General features: G+C 39.4%; 1 protein-coding gene across 1 annotated transcript in view; it reads left to right on the forward strand.

Annotated features, from left to right (window-relative positions):
• Positions 1-273: 273 nt before the first annotated feature.
• ntsr1 (neurotensin receptor 1 (high affinity)) overlaps positions 274-24,611 on the forward strand; it is a 54,320-nt gene continuing 29,982 nt past the window's right edge. The window contains exon 1 of the mRNA XM_044212256.1: positions 274-3,449. Within this exon, the coding sequence (XP_044068191.1) occupies positions 2,790-3,449 (660 nt within the window). The 5' untranslated portion in view covers positions 274-2,789. The remainder of the gene's footprint in view (positions 3,450-24,611) is intronic.

Consider the following 24,611-nt stretch of genomic DNA (forward strand, 5'->3'; position numbering starts at 1 on the left):
AGGGTGCCACAAGATTTGTAAATGTCCCTTTTTGTACTGTACATTTATGGTAATTTATTTTATATTAAGTAAATGATTAAGTTTTCAAATATATCAAAACACTAACATTTGCTATTAGCAAGAAACACAAAGTACTGCAGAGGCTGATGGGAATTTCATTAGTTAAGTCTCAGCCCACAACCAAGCCTAAACTGAAAAAGAACTGAAATCAGATTTTTCAGTAAAAGCTACAGTACTTGTCTTAGGGCTTCTTGTGGAAGCTATCCCACGCCTGAATGCCTCATCTGCTGAGAAATCAAACGTTGCAGCCGAGGTACCAAGTTAGCTCAAGAGACATCTCGATACACCTGAATGACTGAAACTTTTGTTTTTTTATTCTTATTTTGGGCCTGCAACCAACACATGTAAGGTGAAATGTTTTTGTGTTTTGTGAAATGTGGTTTTGTTTTGACCCTCAGGGCCACCGTACTTTAAAGCTATCATGTTAAGGTTTGTGATACAATACACATTCTCATTGAAAGATATATACACACATATACAATTACTAGTTATGCAAGACAAGTGCGATCATCCTACCAAAAAACATAAACATACTGAGTTGATACTGAAATTTAACAATATTTTTATTAAACCATAAAAAGATGACAAAGATATATGCTGCTTTTAATCTAACAAGGTAAAATCACTACAGTAAATCCTCTTAACATTACATCTTATGCACTTTGCTCCTGTTTCCATTAACTCCTGTATACTAAACAGCTGTCAATCCTCATTGGAACTCTGTTAGAGAAACACAAGCTCTAAATCACTGAACATGAATGTTACAGAACATACATGCTAACATAAAAGCAAACCTTTAAAACAAACTTAACTCTCATTAACCCAGATAACATCATTATAAAACTGTTAAAAACCTGACGTTACAAAATATCCCCCTTACTAACCAAATAATCTGAATAACATTGTTAACACATATGTAGCAGTAGCCTACAGAGTAAATAAACATTAAGACAAATTAATTAAAATGAGGTATCTGCCTGGACATTTATTCCACCATGGAGAGGTTCTAAGAAGTATTGCAAGGGTTTTTGAAGCCGGGTCCCGGCGGACCATGTGACCATCTGCTCACAACTATTTCACTACCAAAAATGGACCTAATCCAACAGTCATTAGAAAGATAATTTGAAACTTACATATGCATATCTGTATTTGAAAGATGTGCACTCATCAGTTTAACAACGATTTTACTAGATTTTTATGGTTTCACTTTTGTGGTTTCTGTCGTCTGACCAGGACCGTTTTCGCCAGGTACACAATGTCCCTGTCTGACCAATGCTTGCTGGGATATTACAGGAAATCTCATTTGCATAACCCCTAATTTATTCACAAATCGTCATACACATTTGTAAATCTTGTTTTTATTTATGACTAATATTGACACTAATTTGACTCCATAATTCCCAATCAAACGAAAACGTTCAAACACTGAACAAAACTTGGCAGTGAAAAAGAAAAGGATGCCCAACACACTGGGTGCACATTTAACGTTGTTTCGACAAAGTTTAACTCTTGAATTGACTTGAGAAGGAAAATAAATCCAATGTGTGAATATTATTTTTGTCTTCTCATTTCTAACTGTCCACCACCCCACTGACCCCTTAGGGAAGTGGATGAGATAAGGAAAAACTTAGTAAAAAAAAAAAACCATCCTGTCCCAAAGTAAGCATCATATTTAAGGTACTACAGAGATACAGTATGTACTGTACATCCACGTATCCTCAGCTGTAGCCTGTCAGCCAAACACAATGAACTCACATTTGCCATGGGGCCGGAAACATAAAGAGATTTCTTATTTAAGTACAAGGCATTTCCTCACAGTCTGTAAAATATCACCAGCAGGTTGTTGATGCCAAGCAGAATCCCTCAGCAGAAAGACAATATTATACTGCAGCACATAAACACCCACATGCTTTATTATGCTACCGTAAGTGTGTGCCTATGCCTATGTGTGCTGCAACACCCATGATTAATAATGAGCTCCGAGGCTGAGCCAGGCCCGCTAAAAGAATTGAAATGATGTATAACAGAACATTCATTTCTTTAGATGTACCACTGGGTGTTAAACTATGTGTAAAGAGATGTTGTTTGTGTGTGTGTGTGTTTGTCACAGAGAGGGGGCATGCTTATGTTGTGAAGTAACCATTAGAGTAACATTTCCTCTCTGCCTGTCCAGTGATAATATTTCTCCACACTGAGACTGGATCATTAGCACTGAAGACACAGTCTTAACTGCCTCTAACAATCTGATACACTGCAGTGGGGTCTCTAGCTGTCACTTAACATTATTTCTTTGCACTTTTGTGTCTGAGTAAGAGATGGAGAAAGGGAGAAGTCTCATGCACATACACACAGTAAGACAGAGATAGAGTTCTGGTTGTCAAGGGTACATACAAAACAAAAATCAAAAAATGTCTCAGAAAGTGTACTTGAAATTAAATGCCCGTGATTTTCGATTTGTTGGTCCTAAGCGTTATTTTTGGTTTCCAAGGTGAAACATGGATGGACAAAATGGCAAGGGCTCCTCTCACTGAATGGCTGTGCGTCATCGCAGCAGATGCAATAGCGAGCACGCCTCCTGTCGTGCCAAATATAAAAGCTGCTCTCCTCCGACTTTCAAGAGACTAAACCCGTTTTACTCCGGCTGATGAACTCGCGCGAAAACCAACAAATGTCCACTCAGTTGAAACAATCATACTTTCTGTTTCCATGTTGTCACACATAGAGGCATAATGGATTTAAACTTCACGCTGTCAGGGTGCGACATGGGCGCGCTGGCGCAGAGACTCTTTGGGAATAACTCAATGTTTCCATTTGATAACAACACCACCGCTCCCAAGACGGAGGAGGAAGACTTGGAAGTCAACACGGACCTTTACTCCAAGGTGATAGTCACAGTCATCTACGTGGCTCTGTTCGCCGTGGGCTCTCTGGGGAACTCCATCACCCTGTACACCCTGCTGACCAAAAAGACTCTGCAGAACCTCCAGAGCACCGTGCACTACCACCTGGCCAGCCTCGCGGTCTCCGACCTGCTGATCCTCGTCCTCTCCATGCCCATCGAGCTCTACAACTTCATCTGGTTCCACCACCCGTGGGTGTTCGGGGACGCCGTGTGTAGGGGTTACTACTTCCTGAGGGACAGCTGCTCCTATGCCACCGCGCTCAACATCGCCAGTCTGAGCGTGGAGCGCTACATGGCCATCTGCCACCCGTTCAAAGCCAAGAGCATCATGTCCCGCAGCCGCACCAAGAAGCTCATCAGCGCCATGTGGCTCGCGTCCTTCGCGCTCGCGACGCCGATGCTCTTCATCATGGGCCAGGTGATGCGTAAAGGCGAGAAGATCTGCACCGCCATCGTGTCCCCTGTCACCATTAAGACTGTGCTTCAGGTGGGTGTCGGAGAAGTGTCTTGTCGCTGTTTTGTGTGTTGGCTTTGCGCGCAGATGTCTCCATAGTTGATCTTTATGCGCCGGGACGAATTAAAGGGGGAAATAGTAATATGACTGTAGTCTCCCTCCACATGTAGGACGTGAGGTGGGTGTTAGGGGGGATTTTTTCTTTACTGTGTACATGTGTGCCATAGCGCTTGACAAGCTGTAGAGTTTTACGCGCGAATGTGTCTCCAAAATTCCCCTTTGTGCTCATCTGTTGATTTTCACTGGAAAACACAAAAATAAAATAAACAGTGTACGCAGAAAGGACGCTGATTTTATCAAGCTATTTAGGCTTTAACTCAGTGTATTGAATTTAGCCATAGGGTTGTCCGTAATTCCACTTGACTGCAGGTTCATTTCTGCCAGGAAATGAACAAGGCAGACTCTCACCAACATCAACAACATGATGCTTGTTTCTGCAAAATTAATGAAACATGATGCTTAACGCACGGGAAATGATGAGATGCTCAGTTCTTAATATCTGAAAACATATTTGTTGACCTGATTATCACTGAAATCTAAAGGGAAAAGATCATAAACAGCTACTAAAAAGATGAGCAGACTTAGGCAGCATGCAGGGGGGGCTGCATGTGTGATGTTTTCTGAAGTGGGCTCAGTTCCTGCCATTTTAAAATGTTGTGCATGTAGAGCTGAGATGAGTGGAGATTAATCCATTAGTGGATTGACAGAAAATGAATCTGTAACTATTTTGATCATCAATCAATCATTGAAGACATTTTTCAAGAGTTGATGGTTCCAGCTTCTCAAGTGTGATGATGTGTTGCTTTTTCTTTAATTACATCATAGTAAACTCAGTATCTTTGGGTTTTGGGACTGTTGATCAGACAATTTGAATACAGTCACCTTGGAGCAAGCCCCAGTTTGTGCCAAGTATCAATATTACAGTTGAGTCACAGAGCCAAGCATCTAATTTTCTGAAAAATAAATACCAGGCATCACTGAAAAACCCAGAAGGTTGTTTCGACATCACTTGCTGCTATTCTACAGGTCGCTCCAGAATCCTCAAAGACTCTTCGAACCATCTGGATGAAACTCTTCGAACCATCTGGATGAAAAAATGTTTTTTGTTATACAATTTTTTTTAACACGTCTCCAAAGTTGTGACTCGGTTTCCTAATCCAAATAAAAATGGTAGCCGGAAATATAAACCTCCTCCCTCAATTTGTACAGTGTGAACCAACTTTTATTATCATTTCTACATTAGTTTATATTAATGTTATTTTCAATTTTACTGTTAAAACACAACTCTTTAAAATGGCTTTTAACTGACTTGTTTGATTTTATATGACCTGGACAATGTTATATTAATTTACTTATTCACATTTTTTTACTGTCTCTCGTGTCCTTTGTTAAAGCACTTTAAGAAAAGTGCTATACAAATAAAGTTGTTGTTATTATTATTAGTTTTATTATTACAAAAAGGCAAGGACATATGTCATTTCTGGCTGCCTAGATTACAAAAAACAGTCACAACTTGAGAAAAATTGGAAATGCCCTCAGAACAGCAGTAAGTGTTGTTAAATGACCTGTGTTTTTCAGAGATCTACGGGTATTTATTTTTTTGAAAATGTGATGCTTTAATCTCTGTGACTCGAATGGAAGGATAATAATGCATGAGAAGCACAGACTGGGGCTGCTTGGACTCTAGGAAATTATGATGGGCAATTATTAACAAATTACTGACATTTTACAGACTAAACAATGAATAGATAAATCACAAAAATAATCATTAGTTACAGCCCTGTGTGCACTTTATGGGGGCATGCAATCTGGGAACCCATAGCCTATCATCTGACGAGGATTTAGCCTCTGGGGACGATGGCCGGAGTTTCGGGGCTTGTGATGTAGCCAGGGGATATCCGGATAACGGATATCCGGGCCAAGACTTTCTCTTCCATGCGACGGTCATTGTTTACAATCCGATTAGCAATCTCGGAACCCATTGGCTATCGTCTGACAACGATTTGAATGAAGATCAATTTTAAAAAAGCTAATAAAAAGCTAATCTCTAGGGTTCTGAGATTAATAAAAAGTGAAATCAGATTTCATTTTGGCCAATGCGTTCCTCCTCTTTTGCTCTCCATACAGACTGTTCACCTGCATGTAACCAAAGCCCGCTCAAACGTGATTGGTCAATACTACTCGGACTACAAACAGACCACAAACGGAAACCAGAACGCTCACAATACTAAAATATTGTCCCTTGCCTACAGATTCTGCAGATATCTGTTTATAGTGATTAGGGGGCATGTGGCTTAAACTAAAGCCGGTGAATCATCAGCAAATGTGTGGGTGTGTGAGTGAGAAACAAAGAGTGAGAAACACACACACACACTTTTCCATAGTCTGAGCACAGCAGGAATGATTAGGTGAGGTTCTTTTGTGTAGCTCTGCAGGCACTAGGCATTAGACAAAAGCAAAAGGGAATGTGACATCAGCTAGTATGTTCCCTGTGAATGTCTGTCTTAAGTTTTTGTATGATCACCATCATTACCATCATCTGCTGCAGTGTCTACTGTCTGCTTTTACTCTCTCCTGCTTTCCTACACCACACTAGTCCCATATATTTTTCTTGCCTTTTGTTTGTCCTTTCACGTCTCATCTTCTCTCTGTTTTTTTGCCTCCTCTATTCATCGCTCTGGCATGACAATAACTAACTGAAGCAGTACCAAGGCTAACAATTCTTATCTTCCAATGCTCTCATTGAGGCTATTGGCATTCATGTGTTAGGCTAGAGGAAATAGACTGTGTCCGTGAAGAAACATTTTCCCACACAAGAGGTCTTACCCTATAGAAATCACATAAGACTTAGTTATTAGAATCCGGGGGCATTATATGACATACACTGACAAGGAGGAAACGATCAATTGCTCCCATAACATTTTATAAGTGTGCATGTTTGTTTGTGAATATGCTGTGTAGTGCATGTGTATAAAGATCCAGTATAAGCTGGTTCAGTAGGTGCCCTGCTGCTATGGAGGGTCCCCAAACACTCTGCCTGTTTTGACAACAGTGAATGACACTGAGAGGAGAGAAGGTGTGTGTGTGTGTGTGTGTGTGTGTGTGTGTGTGTGTGTGTGAGAGAGAGAGAAAACTGAAGTGAAAGGGAACGGTGAGGAGGTCAGAGGCTGAGCGGGGAGAAGAAGGGGGATGATCCTGTGTGGATTAATAGGAGGAGCATGGTCCTAACACTGCCTGGGTTAGGGGTTCAATTCCCCCCTGCAGTTAGCCAGCAGGCTTAAATTCAACTGCAGCGCTGTGAGTAAAACTGTCCTCTAAATAGCAAATATAAATAATGCTAAAAATTATTTTAACTTCTTAAAACCTTTTATAGGCAGAATCTCTTGGGTGGCAAAAATTCTTTCCGTTCAAACTCTTAAGATTTCAGTCCTGGCTGACTTGGTGACAACCCCCTGGTTACTGGTGGTAACAACAACTGGGATTTAACACTACAGGTCTGGGGGCAGCCAACTCTGGTTAAGCAGCTACTTTGTCAGAAATACATCAGAAGAGCCGCTGGTGTATGTGTTTACAGTGCAGCCAAGCAAACTCACTTTGTTTTGATAAAGCAGGTAGTCAATAATCAACCTTTTTTTTATCATGCCATGAGTAACTGCGATCTGGTGCTGCACACAGCGCCATTAGTTTTCCACACAGCAACAGCAGAACCCAGTGGAGTGGGTTATCTCGCTGCTCACTGTGGCTGCTCCCTCTTGTTCCATTACTCCCTGCAATATTTAAAACTGATCCACTGTTAAAAGACACGGAAAATGACTGTTACCTTGTTTTGCATTTTTGACGAAAGATTGCAGTCAGAGCTAAACTCTGTGATTGATCTGTGACTGTGATGAATACATTTCATTTCCTGTGGCTGCTTCACAATAAAAGCCACCCCTTTTTAATGTGAAGCAGCAGCAGCAGCAGCAGGAAATGTTGGATTAGCATTAGCAGTAACTTAATCAGAATCAGAATCGGAAATACTTTATTGATCCCCGTAGGGAAACTCTTTGTTACAGCAGCTCGCCTTTACGTCAGTGTACACAGGAGAAAGTACTAGCAAAAAATATAATACACTATAAAACACTATAAAAACAGGTCAGAAAATAAATTAAGTATCAGGTCGGTATAAGTATAAGATAAACTAAGTGTCAAGTACCAAGTGGGTTTACCGTTTGATGATGATAGTACAGTATAATAATACAATGTAACAAAATAAGTAATAAGCGGAGGTGCATGTACTGTCGAGAGTAATAGAGGTATATAATATCAATAACAATAAATAAGAAAAACTAACATGGGAAAACTAATATTGCACGGCAGTAGTACACAGAGTATTGCACAATTATTCAATTATGGCGGAGATGTAATGCTCAATGTCCAGTTTAGTGACTTACACACACATACAGACTGACACTTAGAGGGAGGAGTTAAAGAGTCTGATGGCCACAGGCAGGAATGACTTCCTGTGACGCTCTGTGGTGCTTTTTGGGGGGATGAGTCTTCCGCTGACGGTGCTCCTTTGCTTGACCAGCACGTCATGGAGCGGGTGGGAGACGCTGTCCAAGATGGTGTGTAGTTTGGCCAGCATTCTCCTCTATGACACCACCGATACAATAATACAGCTCTGACACGGCTGTAGGAGAGTGAACAGTAAACTGAACAGTAAACAGTAGGCTAACGCTGGATTACGTGTTGCATGGTTTACTGTCAACCCCCTCCCCATTTGAATCCAGCATGGGAATGGCGGACTGTGCCACAAACAATAAGAAGGAGTAGGCCTATATCGAGAGGTAATTAATCAATGTAAATACATTGTATGGATATTGCAAACAAACTGCCAACCATAAATAGTATCAAAAATGGGGTCTGATTTCATGAAAATCTTAAGGATTATAACTTGAAAATACAGACACTACATATCTGTATCTTCATAAAGCTGTTATTTTTTCTTTCTCTTTGATTTTGTTGCAATAGTTGCATCATCAAAGCAGGCCCACAAACATGGTGATGACTGCATTGGTGGTATAGTGGCTAACATAGCTGCCTTCCTAACAGATGACCTGAGTTTGTTTCTCAGCCAATGTATTGATTTATGTAAATGCTGAGTTAGTTATCCTTGAATTTGCCTGAATTTGCCTGCATAGGATCAATAAAGTATATTTTATCGTATATGTCTGATTTAGAGGTGCAATGATTAATCGTTAGTTGATTAATCGATAATTTGACAGACAGAAAATTAATTAGCAACAATTGTGTTAATCAATTAACAAAATTGTTAATTGATTTGTGTTTTTTTCGATTCAATTTTATTTATATAGTGCCAATTCATAACAGAAGTTATCTCATTGCACTTTTCCTATAGAGCAGGTCTAGACCGTACACTTTATAATATTATTTACAGAGACCCAACAAATCCCACCATGAGCAAGCACTTTGGCGACAGTGGCAAGGAAAAACTTCCTTTTAACAGGCAGAAAACTCGGGCAGATTAAGGGTGGGCAGCCATCTGCCACTGCCGGGTGGGTTGAGAGAGAGAGAGAGAGAGAGAGAGAGCAGGAGGAAAGAAAGCATACAGTAGCACTGTAGGAATTGACCCAATGGTGGAATAAGGAGACAGCGACTCAAAAATCTTCACCTGGTGCTTTCATTTTATTGCTGTCACCAGCCAAGTGCAAAGTGCAGTTGTTGAAATGTGAATTGTAGAAAAAAATTGTCAGAATTTGATCCATTCGGTCCGATAATATTTGGAACGTCTCGAAGAGCCGCAGGATTAAATCATTTTATCCCCATTCAAGTTAGCGGAGGGCTAAACCAGAAGTTAGCCACCTCGTCCGGCGGAGTCTTTAGTGCGCTTGCTCTATGGGCCCCACGATGTGGAAGAATATGCCGAAGGTCTGGGTAATTTTTTACCAGGAAGTTGAAGTTTTTTTGGCTTCATGCGCCACTGAGCAGCTTGAATGAACGGAGCCCTGCCTCCGACGCTGTATCCAGTTCTCTTTATACATCCATGGGTGATAACAGATGGATGAAAATCAAACAAAACACTTGGTGCCCCAAAAATATTTCAGGAAATGACTTTGGAGTTAAACTGTGTTTCCTTGTAGCAGGCATTTTTCACAACTTGGTGACATTTTGTACTATGAACGATTAATCAGTTAATCGAGAATATAATTGGATTAATCGATAATGAAAATAATCCTTAGTTGTGGCCCTAGTCTGATTATGGTTTTTTATACCCAGGAAAAAATTACTTTTGAATAAATTTTGAGGTACTTGTACTTTACCTGAGTGTTTCCATTGTAGGCTTCTGATGTTTCTACTGCACTACTACTATTTCAGAGTGAAAAAATGTACTTTTTACTCAACTACATTTTTACAGCTTTAGTTACTAGTTATTTTGTAGATTTTGTATAAACATACTGCACACACTTCCAAAATCTTACAAAGTGTTTTTTGTCTATTTTATTTTTATATTATTGACTTATTTTATTGACTCAGAAAAGTCTTATTTTCTTAAAACAAGAGAAAAATCTACCAGTGCATGTAGTGAGATAATTTCAACCTGTTTCCAATAGATATCAACTGGTTTCATGAATTAGAATCAGGAGTCAAGTGTCATTCTTCTTCATTCTAAAGCAGCGATCTCTTCTTTCAAGGTTCTCACACTTATTTCTAGAAAATTCTTGAAAAAAGTTCTATTGACCTTCTTCCACCACAGATAATAACAAATCTTGTAAATATGTGCATGTGTGTAAAATATCTACAGAGACACAGGAGGAGTGTATGAAATGAGAGTATGAATGAGAGAGAGTCTAAAAGATTTGTTTTTAATTTCTTCAAGGCTGCAGGATGAGAGCAAACTGAAAGTGAAGTTAACTCACTGCAGTTGACAGTCAGCTCATACATTTCCAGTACATTTACATTTTACATGCTGTGTGTTTAGCCTGGTGCTGGTGTGTGCACTTACCTTGGCCTGTATACCTGTGAGGTTGTTTGCTGTGCTGAAGTGGTCTCATGCTGCGCAGGAGTCTCTGCTTGGGTTGTAGAGGCTCATGTTGTTTGTGCAGCAGGATGAGTTTGAACTGCAAAACCGACTGATTCGTCCAGAGAAGGACTTTAAGAATGCTTCTTTTTTTTTTTTTTGATAGGCTGAAATGCAAATCTCTTTCCCTTTCTCCTGGCAGACACAGTTATTTGTGTTTGACCATTTGAAAACTGTTATTTACATCTGCGTGATGCAATATAGTCCATTTTACAGACTGCAGGCACGGTCATTCTCTTCGCTCAGGTCAACTAATTACACAACTCACGTGATATAAACAGCTTATAGAATTAGAAGCAATCCACGCATTATTAGTAGGGATAAGAGTATAAGTATTTATATTACTATTAGCATATTAATACATTTCCCTTGTAAGTAAGGGAATGTAAGTAATCCAGCATTCTCGCAAGATTAATCTGAGTTCTGTATGTTTGATGTATATATCAGACAGTTTGAAGCTTCAAGACGTGACCTTTTTCTGTTTTTAAAAGCTTATATTTCCCAATGGTGTTCCAAGGTGTTTGAGGTCACAGGATTTTAGGACTATAAGGATGTGATTAATGTTCTAACCAGACTATCACAGTTAGTTTTAATTTCTGAAATTCAATTCTAAAATTATAAAATCAAAATTCATTTAATTTCTAATAGTTTCAAAGATTGTGAGGCGATGTGGCAGACGCAGACAACAATTTTAAAACTGCTGGAATATCGTACAAGTATTATAGACCATGTTTCTTCCATAGGGCTGGAGGATCAAATAGATTACTGACAAAACACTATGCACTATGAACATACTGTTTCTCCTTAACTTTGGTACATGACAATATGTAGCATATTCCACATTAACAAGACTAAAAGTCTACAAAGTCTGCAGTGGCTCTGTCAGGCACAGCAGAGCTTTGAGCTAAATGCTAATGTCAGCATGCTAACATGCTGCTGTTTATCAGGTACAATGTTGATCATGTATGCCGTTTAAGCTTAGCGTGTTAGCATGCTTACATTTCAGAATCAGAAATACTTTATTAATCCCTGAGGGGAAACTCTTTCGTTACGGCTGCTCATTGTCACGTCAAGACGAGGAGACGGAGCAAAGGCAACAGGCAGCATGCAAGTTGGCGCATGGGCACTAACTAATTTGCCAAATAGCAGTAAACACAAAGTACAGCTGAGGCTGATGGGAATGTTATTAGCAGGTCATTAGCAGGTATTTGGTCATTAACCAAAGTGTTGGACACATTAAAACATTTGGTTAGATGATGGTGAATGTCTGTACCAAATGTCATGGCAATGGTCTCAACATTTCACTCAAAACCAAAAATGGTGTGGTTGCACTAAAGGAAAAGTCAGGGGATCCCCAAAGTCGCTAGGATTCATCCTCCGGGCACTATGGGTATCTGTATCTAATTTAATGCCAATCCATCCAATAGCTGTTGAGATATTTCAGTCTGGACCAAAGTGGTGGACCGACCGACTGGCACTGCCGTCCTTACAGCCACGCCGCTGGAGTGGCTAACAGGCAGCATTTCATTTCACAGCCTCACCGCTGTCACTCTGTTTCACTACTAGCTTTAGCTAATAACGTTACTGGTCAGTAGTTAACATGGCATAACGTCATCTGCAATACCATGAGGGGTCCATGGACAGGACCCATCAGACTAAGGGCCCGAGTGCAGCTGCACTGACTATACTGCCTATAATTCCATCACTGGTTTACACACTGTTCTTTTAGTCACGTACACACACACACACACACACTCTCTCTCTACATATACATTAAGCCACATGCCTCCTCAACTATAATAATAATAATAATAAAACTTTTTTTTTAGAGCACTTATCAAAACAAAGTACAAAGTGCTTCACAACAAGAGAAATAAAATACCACAGTGAATGATGAAATATAAAGAAATAAAATACAGAAAATACACAAAAGCAATAAAATAAACAGCCAGTTCAGCTAACATCAGGATCTGCTTTCCGATAAAAATGTGTTTTGAGACGAGACTTAAACGAAGACACTGACTCAGGCAACCTCATTTCTATACTGCCAAGCACTCAACTATTAAACCATTATAATGCGCACAGGCACCCTCACTGCATCAGGCTGACTCCAGGACTCGCACACAAACACGTACTGCTGACAGAAACTTCAAATATTCTCCCCTACAAATTCAGAACTCAGTTTGAAGATTGCACCAGAATGCCTACAGCAGCTCAGCAGGTGAAATGACAACTGATGTGTCTTTGTGGGTGTGTTAGGCTAGTATGAACTTTGTTTGTGTGTGCAAGAATGTGGTATGCATGTCCAGGGACATTTCTTGGGGCTAAGCCCAGTCCATCTGGGGCTGAGGACTACGCCTACTGCCTCTATTTCATTTATTTCATTTTTCTGCATCGTATGACTACTGCCGTTTGCTGTGTTGGATGCCTGTTCTCTTGTGTTGCTGGCTGACCTGAGAAGTTAAAACAGATACTAACATTAATAATGAAATTTAATATATACTACCTACTTTTCTCTAGACCTAGAGTCTGCTCTTGACCACATTTACTAGTCTGCTATTTAATTTGCAATATATTTTGTGGTGGTCAATGACAGAATGAACAACCATAAAACTTGTATTACTATGCTTATCTAAAGACTACTTTCTAAACCTAACACAACATCTAGGCTATACTGTATACTACACACTACAGATAAGGTCATTACAGTGCAGGGGAACTGTTACCAGAGATGCATAAATGATGACAGGCACCACAAAACTGGTATTTACCATGGAGGTATTAATAGAAGGCCTGTCTATGGAACCCGCAGAATCTCTAGTTTTAGGAGATGCCTCAAACTTCCCTCTAACAAACGTAACCCGTTAGCGCCTCTGACAGACAGTGATGTTTTTAGTCCCTTTTTTCCTGTACTTTGTACAACTTTTTTTACACTGTACAGTGTCCTTGAGTTTGTGAAAGGCGCTTTCATATTTCAAATGTATTATGATTATTGTAACACTCAAATTGTACATCATTGTACCACACACACACATGCGCACACACACGCACGGAGAGCAGCGGACAGGATGAAGTGTGCACTAAAGGAAGGAAATATTATTGCACCTATTTTATTTTAAACAGAAAAATACAACCGTATCATACACCTGAATTCAAGTTTCTCTCTTTCACTGAACTAAGACCAGCTTAATTGCCTCGTTAACTCATCCTAAAAGACATTTCATTCAAACTCGACAGAAACAAAATAAAACTCACCAAAACCATCTTGTTAGTCTTTCCACTATTTCCAACAATCACCAACTCTGGTTTGGTCGAAATAAATCCTTACAGTTAATTCACAGAGTGAGATGTGAAAATATTCTGGCTCTGCAGCTGTTTTTCCTGCTGGCCTCTTTTTGCTCGCTGAATGAGAGTCTGTCGCTGAGCAGCGTCTCTCACTCGTTCTTCGGAGGCAGGCCATTAAATCAGCTAAATAAAATGACAGAAATGACATTTACAGACGTTTTCTTAACTCAACGTGAGCGGATGTTTGTGCCACTGCTGTGAAGAACTGACAGACCTGTCAGCCAATAAGACACGAGTATTTCCATGTATTTTCCTGTAAACCCTCTCTGATTGGTCTTGCCTCCACTTCGTTACGTTCAATGAATATACAACACTGCCGTAATCTTCAGTGACAAGCCGCTCAAAGTGGACAATTATTCGTTGCTAAAGAAAGAATCCTCGGGGCTACAGCCCATAATGCCCAGGCCAGGCGACGCCCATGTGCAGTGTGTCAGTGCAAGTGCTTGTTCACCTTTATCTAGGCTGAATTGTTTTATTATGATAGTGCACACGCCAGGTCATTTCAGTTACAGCGGAAGGATTTAAGGAAAATGTCTAGTTTCTGACAATATTGGAGTTGCGATTTAAATTGCGATTATTTCATATAGATTAAAACAGCAGACCTGTATTTGTGGTTTACATAGTATTAGATATTGTGCCAAGCATGATCACATAATAATCTTTTTTTCTACAATTATTGGAATCAAACAATGCAGTTGCTTGCTGTTGAGGACCTTACAGGCCTGTTTTTTTCTGTCTAAAAGTTAACTTCTCAGTAAACTTGCCTAATTTTCTATAGAAAATTTTACCAATTATGCTCATTTAGTAAGATTTAGCAGTATACTTAACATTACTTAATAATATTCAAATATAATCACAGCATTCAAACATGGTGTTGTATTTATTAATAACAGCTGAATATTTGGCCAGTTATGGTAATGACAAACTGCTGTTAAATCACTCAGTGATCACTTATCACTAATGATATTGTTTTCAGCTCTGCTCTATAGCTACTTAAGCTTACATAAATGTTAGACTCACAGATTGACAGGACAGATTGCATCATAGTTCTGAATCCAAGAGTTCTCAATTCAGAGCTTTTAAGGTGACAAGCGCAAAAATGACATGATGTGCTAAAAACTGTGAGACTGCGATATCTCTGTTCACCAGCTATCATGTCATTTCCACTCAGCTATTGGACTACCTGCTAGTTACCTGTCTGACATTAATGTAAGGCGATCACTACAATTTCAGACAGATAGCTAGCTAGCTTGCTCACCAGTTGTCGAGTGTAAATTACACACTTGCCACTCTGTTGGTCTTTTATGAACAAAAATACATAACCCACTGCTTGTTTTTTTCAAACATCAAAAATGATACAGAGTTTGATCCAGTTTGTCTTCTTCCACAAAACAATCTTTGGCCTAAATGTACAGAGACCCAGAATGCAAGGCGGCGGCCACAAATGTCTCTTCTCCACTGCTTGACACTGTAAATTTTGTAAGGTACAGTTAAATTTGCGGCTCTTGCGATTTGAAAGAAGATTGATGTTAGGGTCTATTCAATTCATCGTTTTTATATATTATAAAAAATGCAGTCAGTGGCACATGATTTGATATATGACTGATATTTGTAATACTGATGTTAAATCTATCTCCACACTGTGAACTCTGTCTATCATCATGCAAAATAAAAAACTTTTACACATCTGATATATGCACTTTATACTAACAATAAAATGTGTTCAAGTTATTTTTCTTGTTTGGAGGGATTTTAATCAAATTCAACTTGGCCAAGCTCATCTTGCACAACAAGGATTGTGCATATTTTGTCCTGATATTCCCTCTTGGTTCTATATCAGATGCATCTGCCCTGTGGATGAAGAGAAGAGAAGCTTCTCTTGGTTATTAGGTTTGCATTCAGAGGCAGTCCCCAAATGGTCGAAAATAATCCTTCATTGTCATAATTCATGCTTCAATTACTTTAATTATATTTGGACGAACACTTCATTAATCCACATTCTCATAACTCCAAGGGCCAGTTATTTAGAAGTGCAATGTGTAACATTTTTTTTATATTTTAACTCTTAACTAATTTAGTAATACAACCTAAATCAATTAAAATATACACACAATATAATATAATACATAAATCTGTATCGTCAGCTAATGAGACTGAGGTCATGAAGGATTGGTAGCCTCTATCTCCGTCTCACAGAGGGGGATTTGTAGGTGCCACTTGCCCAAATAAACGCAACACTTCTTATAAACCCTCCTTGCGTTTGCTGAGGAGAACATGTTGGAGCTGATTTTTCCATCAACCTTTGACTCATTTCACCACCTGCCATTGCCAGAAATCCTGGAAACTTTAGCTCAAATTGAACTGGAAGAGTAGCACATTTTTCCTGATTTGTGTCAAAACTAATCCCTCTCTTTTGTCACAAGGCAATGCAGCACATTTCCCACAAAATGCAACCTGGTGGCACACATTGCATATTGCAACGTGTATGGACCAGTATGGGCAGGAAAAAGCAGCAGATGTTGCTTACAATAATTACACAGCTACAGTATACTCTTGAAATGAACATGGTAGTGATTTATTGATTTTAAAGTATTACACGTAGCACCTGCTTTGTGATCAAAAATAGAGGTGATAGACTGAACATCAAGGAAACAGGTGCTTGATAAGCTCTGAGATGGCCTTGTGCAGTATTTTAACCCCTGACTACTTATCAGTCCAAATCAAATGGTGCTTCTTGATCACAAATACCCTAATATACTCACTGCCTATTGAGTAAATAAACATCTTAACCTTTAAAACAACAACTGTTGTCTTATACATAAATCTAATAAGTAATCGTCAGTACTCTTCTTATAAACATCCTTCCTGGCTACAGTGCATCTGGTCACCTTCTGTTTGGCTTTCCTCTTCAAAAGAAACCAGTCCAGACCTCTTTGGATCACAGGCAGAACAGAGCCTCCGTTATGTTTACATCCTCACAGCAGCGGTAGCTGAACTCCTGGCTTCTCTACCACTACATTCACTCAAGTAATGTGCTTCTTTGAAACCCTGCATGTATTAGATATTTGATGATTTATTTTTCTATCTCTGTTGCACCATAATGAAGGCTCTTTATGATCACTGTTCTGAAAGACCTCCCACCACTCATACAGACGCACAAGGTACACTTTAGCGTCTGTATGAGATGCACCGGGCTTTCAATTATCTCTAATGTAAACTCATCTGTGGCAATATTAGACACCCAGAGGAACTGCGTAGGCCGTCCATTCATCCAAACGCTGTGCATATCAGTCGCATTGAAGAACTGAGGACCCACTGCCCGGAAGTATTTTTCTTCACTGTTAATTCCCATTAATTCCCATTACTCAACAACAGTCTGTTAAACAGTAAATTCATTATATTCGGTGCCCCATGTCGCTATTACAAAGCTAGCATAGCGGTCAGTAACCAGAACGCGCTAGAACCTTTTTCCCCCTGATTGGATGGTCAGTGGGCAACATGCTGATTGGCTAGTCAGCTCAGGTGTAAAAACAGTAGCTTGTGTCACAGTGTCACATACACATAATCAATTTGTGTCCATCTCTCAGACTTTGTGAAACCTCACTGTTGAAAATATTCCTGCACAAATTTTAATTACACATACACAAAATAGTTGTACAGCTACAAAAGTTCACACATGTGCAAATTATATCTGTGTGCACAAACCCTTTTTACACATGCACTAAATATTTCCACAGTTGCAAAACGTTATTGCACGTTATTACAAATTCACACACTCAGATACGTGCCTGCAATTATTTTTCACGTGCACACAAAAAGTGAAATACAACTGCAGGCTGTGAAATTCACAAGCTCAAAATATTAATGACTCTTATTTGCTTCCTTATAAATTGCACAATTTCACAGCGTAAGTATAATTTCAATATATATGTGTGTGTATACATATAAATAGATATAATTAATTGCACAGGATAATTATATGGTATACATGTAAATAATGTGCAATAATTATAAAATGTGTGTGTACATATGTGTGTGTGTGTGTGTGTGTGTGTTCAAAATGTGTATATAATATGTATAGATCTGAATAACTCTTATAACTATATAACCTGAGAATTCATTTTCACCCATTTAACATTTAACTCCCCAGTGTACTCTCAATTCAGTATTTACTTCTTCCAATTCTAGGAAAAACATTAATATTTCCTAAAAACTACTATTACGGAGTTTTGGGTTGGTAGTTCTTCCGGTTTGAAAAGTAGTGCTGCAAATACGACTGTAAAAAGATATGTCTACTAAATATACAAGTATAATATACAATTACTAGTTCAGCTGAACTAGTAATTACACTGCATCTAAATCATCTATATTAAGAAAATCTAAAAATGTTTTATTTAAGATATTTTAGCCAAAACAGGAGTCCAACATCCGTTCGACGTCACCAGCTGACACTGAAAACAGCCAATGGGAAGAGAGAAAAAGTTTTCCCCTGGATCAGGGAGCATTTCATGCCAAAAACGCTTATGTAAAAACCTATGTGGCACACTATGTCTGGCTGATCATGACTGTAAATTCATTGTACAATAAGTACTTTATTAAATAACTTAAACATTTCTACCAGACTTCAAGTTTAGTGATGGGCTGGATTCCTTTTGCAGCTGTGGCCTTCCGCTATCCAAAACTGACACCAAAAAAAAACTTGATTTCTCAGAATCAAAGGAGAAATAATTCAAACTGATGTCCGTAACATTAACCGGGTTGTTGAATTATCAAGGACACCTTCATGTTTTTTTTGTTGAGAAATGTTGAGGTTATTAGTGAAAGAAAACCTTAACATGGGAATTAACAGTGATTAAAATACTTCCGGGCAGTGGGTCATCGATTCTCCAATCGGACTGATACTCACAGCGTCATATAGCACCGTGGCCACGTTAATTTCGGATGAATGGACAGCCTAAGCAGTTCCTCTGGGTGTCTAATATTGCCACCGATGAGTTTACATTGGAGTTAATTAAAAGCCTGGTGCATCTCATACAGACAGAAGGGTACCTTGTGCCAAAGGGCGTGACAAAACGTCAGTATTTGCTACCTGCTCCACCAACATCCCGAATCAAGCACTCAACGGGCGGACCGTGTTCTGAGCTGAAGGAGCGCAAGACTCCGGCGGGATGAGGGGAGGCGGACTCTGTCTTTACAGTGATGGTGCTTGGTGCTCAAGCCCAGTCAAAGTAGATGGACATTGTTTCCAGATGTCAGACATTTTATGTGAAGATAATAATAATATAAATGTCTTTACAATCTTATTGCTGCTGGTTTGCATTCCCCCAGATGCAAATAAAAAAAAGCACTGAATTATTTCCTGGGTGTGTACGAGTATGTATATATGTAAATAACTGTGTTGTATAATGATAAACAAATTACCATGCATTAGCATTTTCAATGTGAGCATGTTAGCGTGCTGACGATAAGGCACAGCTGTGCTTTGATCTAAATGCTAAGTGCAGCCTCACAGCGTTGGTATTTTCTAAAAACTGGGATATGGGCCTATCCAGGTTTCTGAAATCAGGATACAATTTTTGACTAGGCCTTAAGTCGTCTTTACTATAAAAATGTAAAGCAATGATTCCTCTGAGGCCGCAGTTTGTTTGAGTGCGATGTAAACAGATACTCAAATTGCTTGTCTTCTTCTGTTGTATTTCTGACAGAGTAGCTGCTCAAAGCACGTTTCTTGTCCCAAGTGATTGATAAACGTGTCGTCAAATCATTGATAAGTGATAAATGTGTCATTTCAAATGGAACTATGGCACTTTTATTATTCAGACACTCTTAGCGTTCGCATCAACCTGATGAAATGATTCCATCTTTAATATCACAGTATGTATGGGTTATCTGGTAGATATGTGAGGGTAAGGGGGAGAGAGCAGATTTGAATAAAATTATAGTTCATTACATTTTAAATAGTTTCACAATTTGTATTGTAAGTGCTTGATGAAATATCTGTACATTGGAGGTCATAGTGAAAGCATGTTGGGGTTCTCCACTCTCTGGATGTTAGAGATGACAGTAGACAGGAGCCAGATGTGTTCACATCCGTGACTGTTTCTACATGCGATTATAAAACACCACATGAGATGTGGCATGTAGACCTTTGTCTAAACAATGTCACCTTCAGGCAAATATTTGGATTATTCCCTGCTGAGAGTGAGATAGATGTTTATGTAGATATGAAGAACCAGGTCATGGCAATTATGAGAGCAGTGTGCCAGAGGAAAAGATAAATAGACTCTCTACTGATTGTTAACAAGCATGCAAACACTCACTAAAAAGCAGTTAGTTATTTAAGTTATTTTTATGGAAGGGCAGTGGAACTTCTTTCCATGTCATATGGAAAATAATAAAAACAAGGACACACAGTCAGTCCATTGTTTTGCTTGTGTGTATAGCGTATAGGGGACTATATTAAAATGATAATGTAAACTTGGAAATGAAATGTGGTATGTAATTCCAGAAAAGCATTATAATTTTCCACATATGTATGTGTTATTTGAGTAAAAATGAAAATGAAATTTTCATTTTAATTTCCACATGCCCGTATAGGCGTTCTATGACCATATTAAAATGAGAATGGACAAGCTGTTTGACATTTAAATTTTAAAGTCGTACCCCGCTGTACAGTGGACAACATCCAAATGTTAATTCAAATTTGAAAATTAAAATGCAATATAAACAATGCAGCCTAATTTTCCATTTGTGCAAGCATTGTGCAAGCAAGTCACAATTTAAATTAAAATGGCATTTGACATTTCATTTTCAAAGACTTGTACAGTGGACAAAATTCAGATGCAATAAGCAAAACAGCACTCCCAGTCTATTGCATTTACATTTCTTTTGGTGTCAAAATGATAGTTGCATCTGTCAATCCTCTCATCAAGGTGGGTCTTCAGTTAGGACTTCACTTCTTCTTTAGCAACTTGGTTCATTAACATTCTACCAACAGACCTGGGCGTGCACGTCTATATATTTTTACTCAAGTAACACATGCTTATGTAGAAAATTATGATGCTATTGTGGAATTACATTTTCATTTGCAAGTTTACATTATCATTTTAATATAGTCCCCTATTGTTACGGCTGTGACAGTCTGCCTGCATTCCCTTAGTGTTTCCAAATTCCAAATGCTTTTCCCCTGCCCTGCCCTGTCTCTCCCCTGCCTGTCTGTCTCTGTGTGTGTGTGTGTGTGCATATGTGTCTGGAGGCGTGGCTACTCCTCCTGTCTCTCTCCACTGGCTCCTGACTCCACCACTCTCACTCACTTGAGATCCTTCACCCAATCACGCCGCTCAGCCGACACATCTGCCTCCCATCAAGCTCATCAACGCCAGTATATCTACTCCGGCTCTCCATTCGCTCATCGTTTGATTGTTGTTTCAACTTGTTTTCTCCTGCCTGCTTGCCATGTGTCTCTTAGCCACGCCATTGTCGCCACCATTAGCTCACCTATCTGTTCTGGATCTTTGTCCCAGTCTCGCCAAGCTCCGCCACCATACCTTCACGTCCTCTGTGCCAGCTCTGGATCCCCACCCCTGGTCTCCTTCCATTTCTCCTTTCCCGTTCTTCAATAAATCTCTTTATATTCCTACCCCTTGTCTGAGTCCGGCTCTTGAGCCCAACCGTATAGTAAAATGTAACACCTATACGCTTCAATAACCAGGTGCTCAGTCTCATTCTTTCCTTGCACGCCTGTTCACTTTCACCTCCTCAGCCCTGACATGCTGCCTGTCTCCCCGGCTGCACCTCATTGGTCTTTGTATATACAGTTGAGGTATATCCCAATTCCCTTATTTTTATAACCTCATATTACCAATATAACTGAATTTACTGGTTGACCTGGGTAGTTTAGATAGCCCTGATTATTTCTGCTGGCTGGTTATTACAATAAACCTAGCTTTTCAGCATCCTCACTAATTCTCTACAGGCTGAGAGGTTTAACTCTGCTAACTAGCTGCCTGTCTACTAACAATATACTTAACTTTTACTTTTTCAAGAACATGAAACACTGTTTAGACCCTATAGGTCACAATAAACAGCTATAAAATAACACCTCATGAACTGCTAGGGTTGGTCTACATTGACTAAACATTTGACCAGACTTTACTGACTCTCAATGACCATTAATGATAGCTGTTAGCACTTTTGCTAGCCTGTGAATTGCTTATGCTGATTGCTAACGCTAATCCCTGATGCTGATCGCTAGCGCTAGTCCCTAACGCTTCCAGCACCTACACGTATCCCAGCCTTTCATGTAAACTCAAATGTACCGCATTATTTACGACCCAAACTAATTTTTAACGTGTTTACTATATTTTGTCACCATAACAGTCCATTTACAACACTCTTACCTGCCCAAAACAAATTATAGTCAACATCACTGTTCATATCATCGTCTGGCATTCACTCAATGTGCCTCAGCTCTGCTATCGCTCCTGACTATGAACTGGGCTGTAATGCCTCGAGAGCGATGCGCACTGACATGGCTAGACTCAGAATGTCCTCTGCTGACCTTCTCCATACTAGGACAGAAATACATTGTGTGCTGTCACTGGTTCAAGTGACAAGTTTCTGGAGAGATGAAAAATGACAGACTGATGAGGAGACTGTAGTGTTCCTCAAATTAATACATGAAACAAACAGAAATGTCATACGTCGTGTTTTCCAAATGGTTTTCCATCGTTTGAGGTTTGATTGACACTCTTTTGACCGTCATCTTGTTGTGCCCTGTTCTTCTACAATGGTTTAGTGGCACCCGACTGGAGAATTAGCACCACCAGCTGTTTATCTCAATGCGCCCAACTCCTAATATTCGCATAACAGTAGTGGATGTTCTTTTTCTAGAAATTAATTTAAATTTGGATGGAAACGTGGTTAGTGACTTTATACAACTGTTTTCACAGGCCGTATAGTACTCCTCGTGATGAGGAAGCAACATTTCCACTTGTCACAGAAGGTAAAGCATAGGTGAAACTAATAACATAAATGACAGCTCTGTTCCATTATAGTGTCCCATTTAGCCATGACAGTTAGCCTGTAAGCACAATACCAAAGCCCTTGAACTGACACAATGACGGAATGCAGCTATTTTTAATGTTATTATATTAACACAAGTCAAATATTTACCTCCCACTTGAGATTTGAGGGAGAGATGCAGTAAAAGATGCTAGGGAAAAATGATAGAGGAAGCCCAGTTTTAGAGAAATCAAACATCCTTTCCTCTCAGGTGCCATCTGAAGCGATGTCAGTTTCAGGTGATGCTGGTGCAGCTAGATCAGCTGTCATTTGGCTTTAACAGCTGTGTAGTGCCTCCCGATGCCTTTTATCTGCCTTTTTATTTGCACAGATAATGTCATGTTCTTTCCAAATAATAGGTGCACTTACCAATGTCAGTGTTATCAGTTGTTGTTTTATTCTTTATTGATGTCCTCCCACAAGACAAAACAGAATGTGAAATATCTGTTAAATTGCTATGTTTTACAGGCATCTGCACATTGACATACACACAAAAGCTGTACTCTGTATTTATATTTATACACTTCTACTAATAGCAACGCTTTTTTTAAAATGGAATCAAATTTGATATACTTTTTAATTATTTGTATCAGCATTTTTTTATTAATCCAGGTTGGCATATGGTATATGGTCTCATAATTTGTAGAAATAATTTAGCAGCCTAAATGTTTTAGGGAAATTATGTAAATGTATCTGACATCATATAGTTTTTACCCGACGTGCAGGGATTTGAAGCATCACATGACTGAATGGAATGGAGTTGGTGAACTAATGTAGTTGTTAGCTAGTGAGCTAACTGCTAACATGCTAGCCAGCCAGGCTTGTGCTAGTGCTAGTCAGTCACAACAGGTCTGTGGAGCTTCTCTCTATTTCTCTGTACTGGGCTGGTTACCCCCCGTCATTTTGTCACCACTGTAATGCACTTCAGTCATTAGCTTAGCTTGGCTGCTAATGGGACAATAAGGTTACACAGTTTGAGGTTAAATAAAAGTTGATTGTGCAACAGCTAATATGCTACGATACCTTCCTCCATTTTGGGCTTTCTGGCCCCTCAAAGTTCAGCACTGTCAAGATGCCTTGCTATTGGTCAACGGCACGGATTCGCAGGTCAAAGTTCACCCAAGTTGTATTCAATGCATTCATACGGATTTACTTCGCCCCTGCGAGCAAATCCACTCATTGCAGTGATTCCATTGGAATTAAATTAATTCACTACGAAATGTTGCCATTTTAAGTACTAGTGTGGTCACACTAGTACTTAAAATGGCAACATTTCGTAAGCCTTAATATTACACCTGAGTTGTATTCGTCATGGTATAAAACTGCAGTGTTGTGGTGTTGCTGTGTGAAAGCAGACCCAACAGCTGCAACGTCCAATCACTAACAGATTTCCAATAAAGACTTTCATGAAGGCTGGTCTTGTATCCTTGTTCATGCCTCCTGGGATCCCTCCTCGCTCCTTGATATTCCAAGCTGAAACAATCTTGGAATGTCCTTCATAATGGTGGACCGGATCGGTTCTTTGGTCACGGCGAGGAACAAGGAGCGTGGCATGATCAAATAAGGAAATTGGGATGTAGCCAAAAGTTTGTGTTTTAACAAGATGAAATATAAGTATTGAGATGCAACATGTGTTGTTCTTGCCA

Source organism: Siniperca chuatsi, linkage group LG10, assembly GCF_020085105.1.
Source record: "Siniperca chuatsi isolate FFG_IHB_CAS linkage group LG10, ASM2008510v1, whole genome shotgun sequence".
Lineage (NCBI taxonomy): Eukaryota > Metazoa > Chordata > Actinopteri > Centrarchiformes > Sinipercidae > Siniperca > Siniperca chuatsi.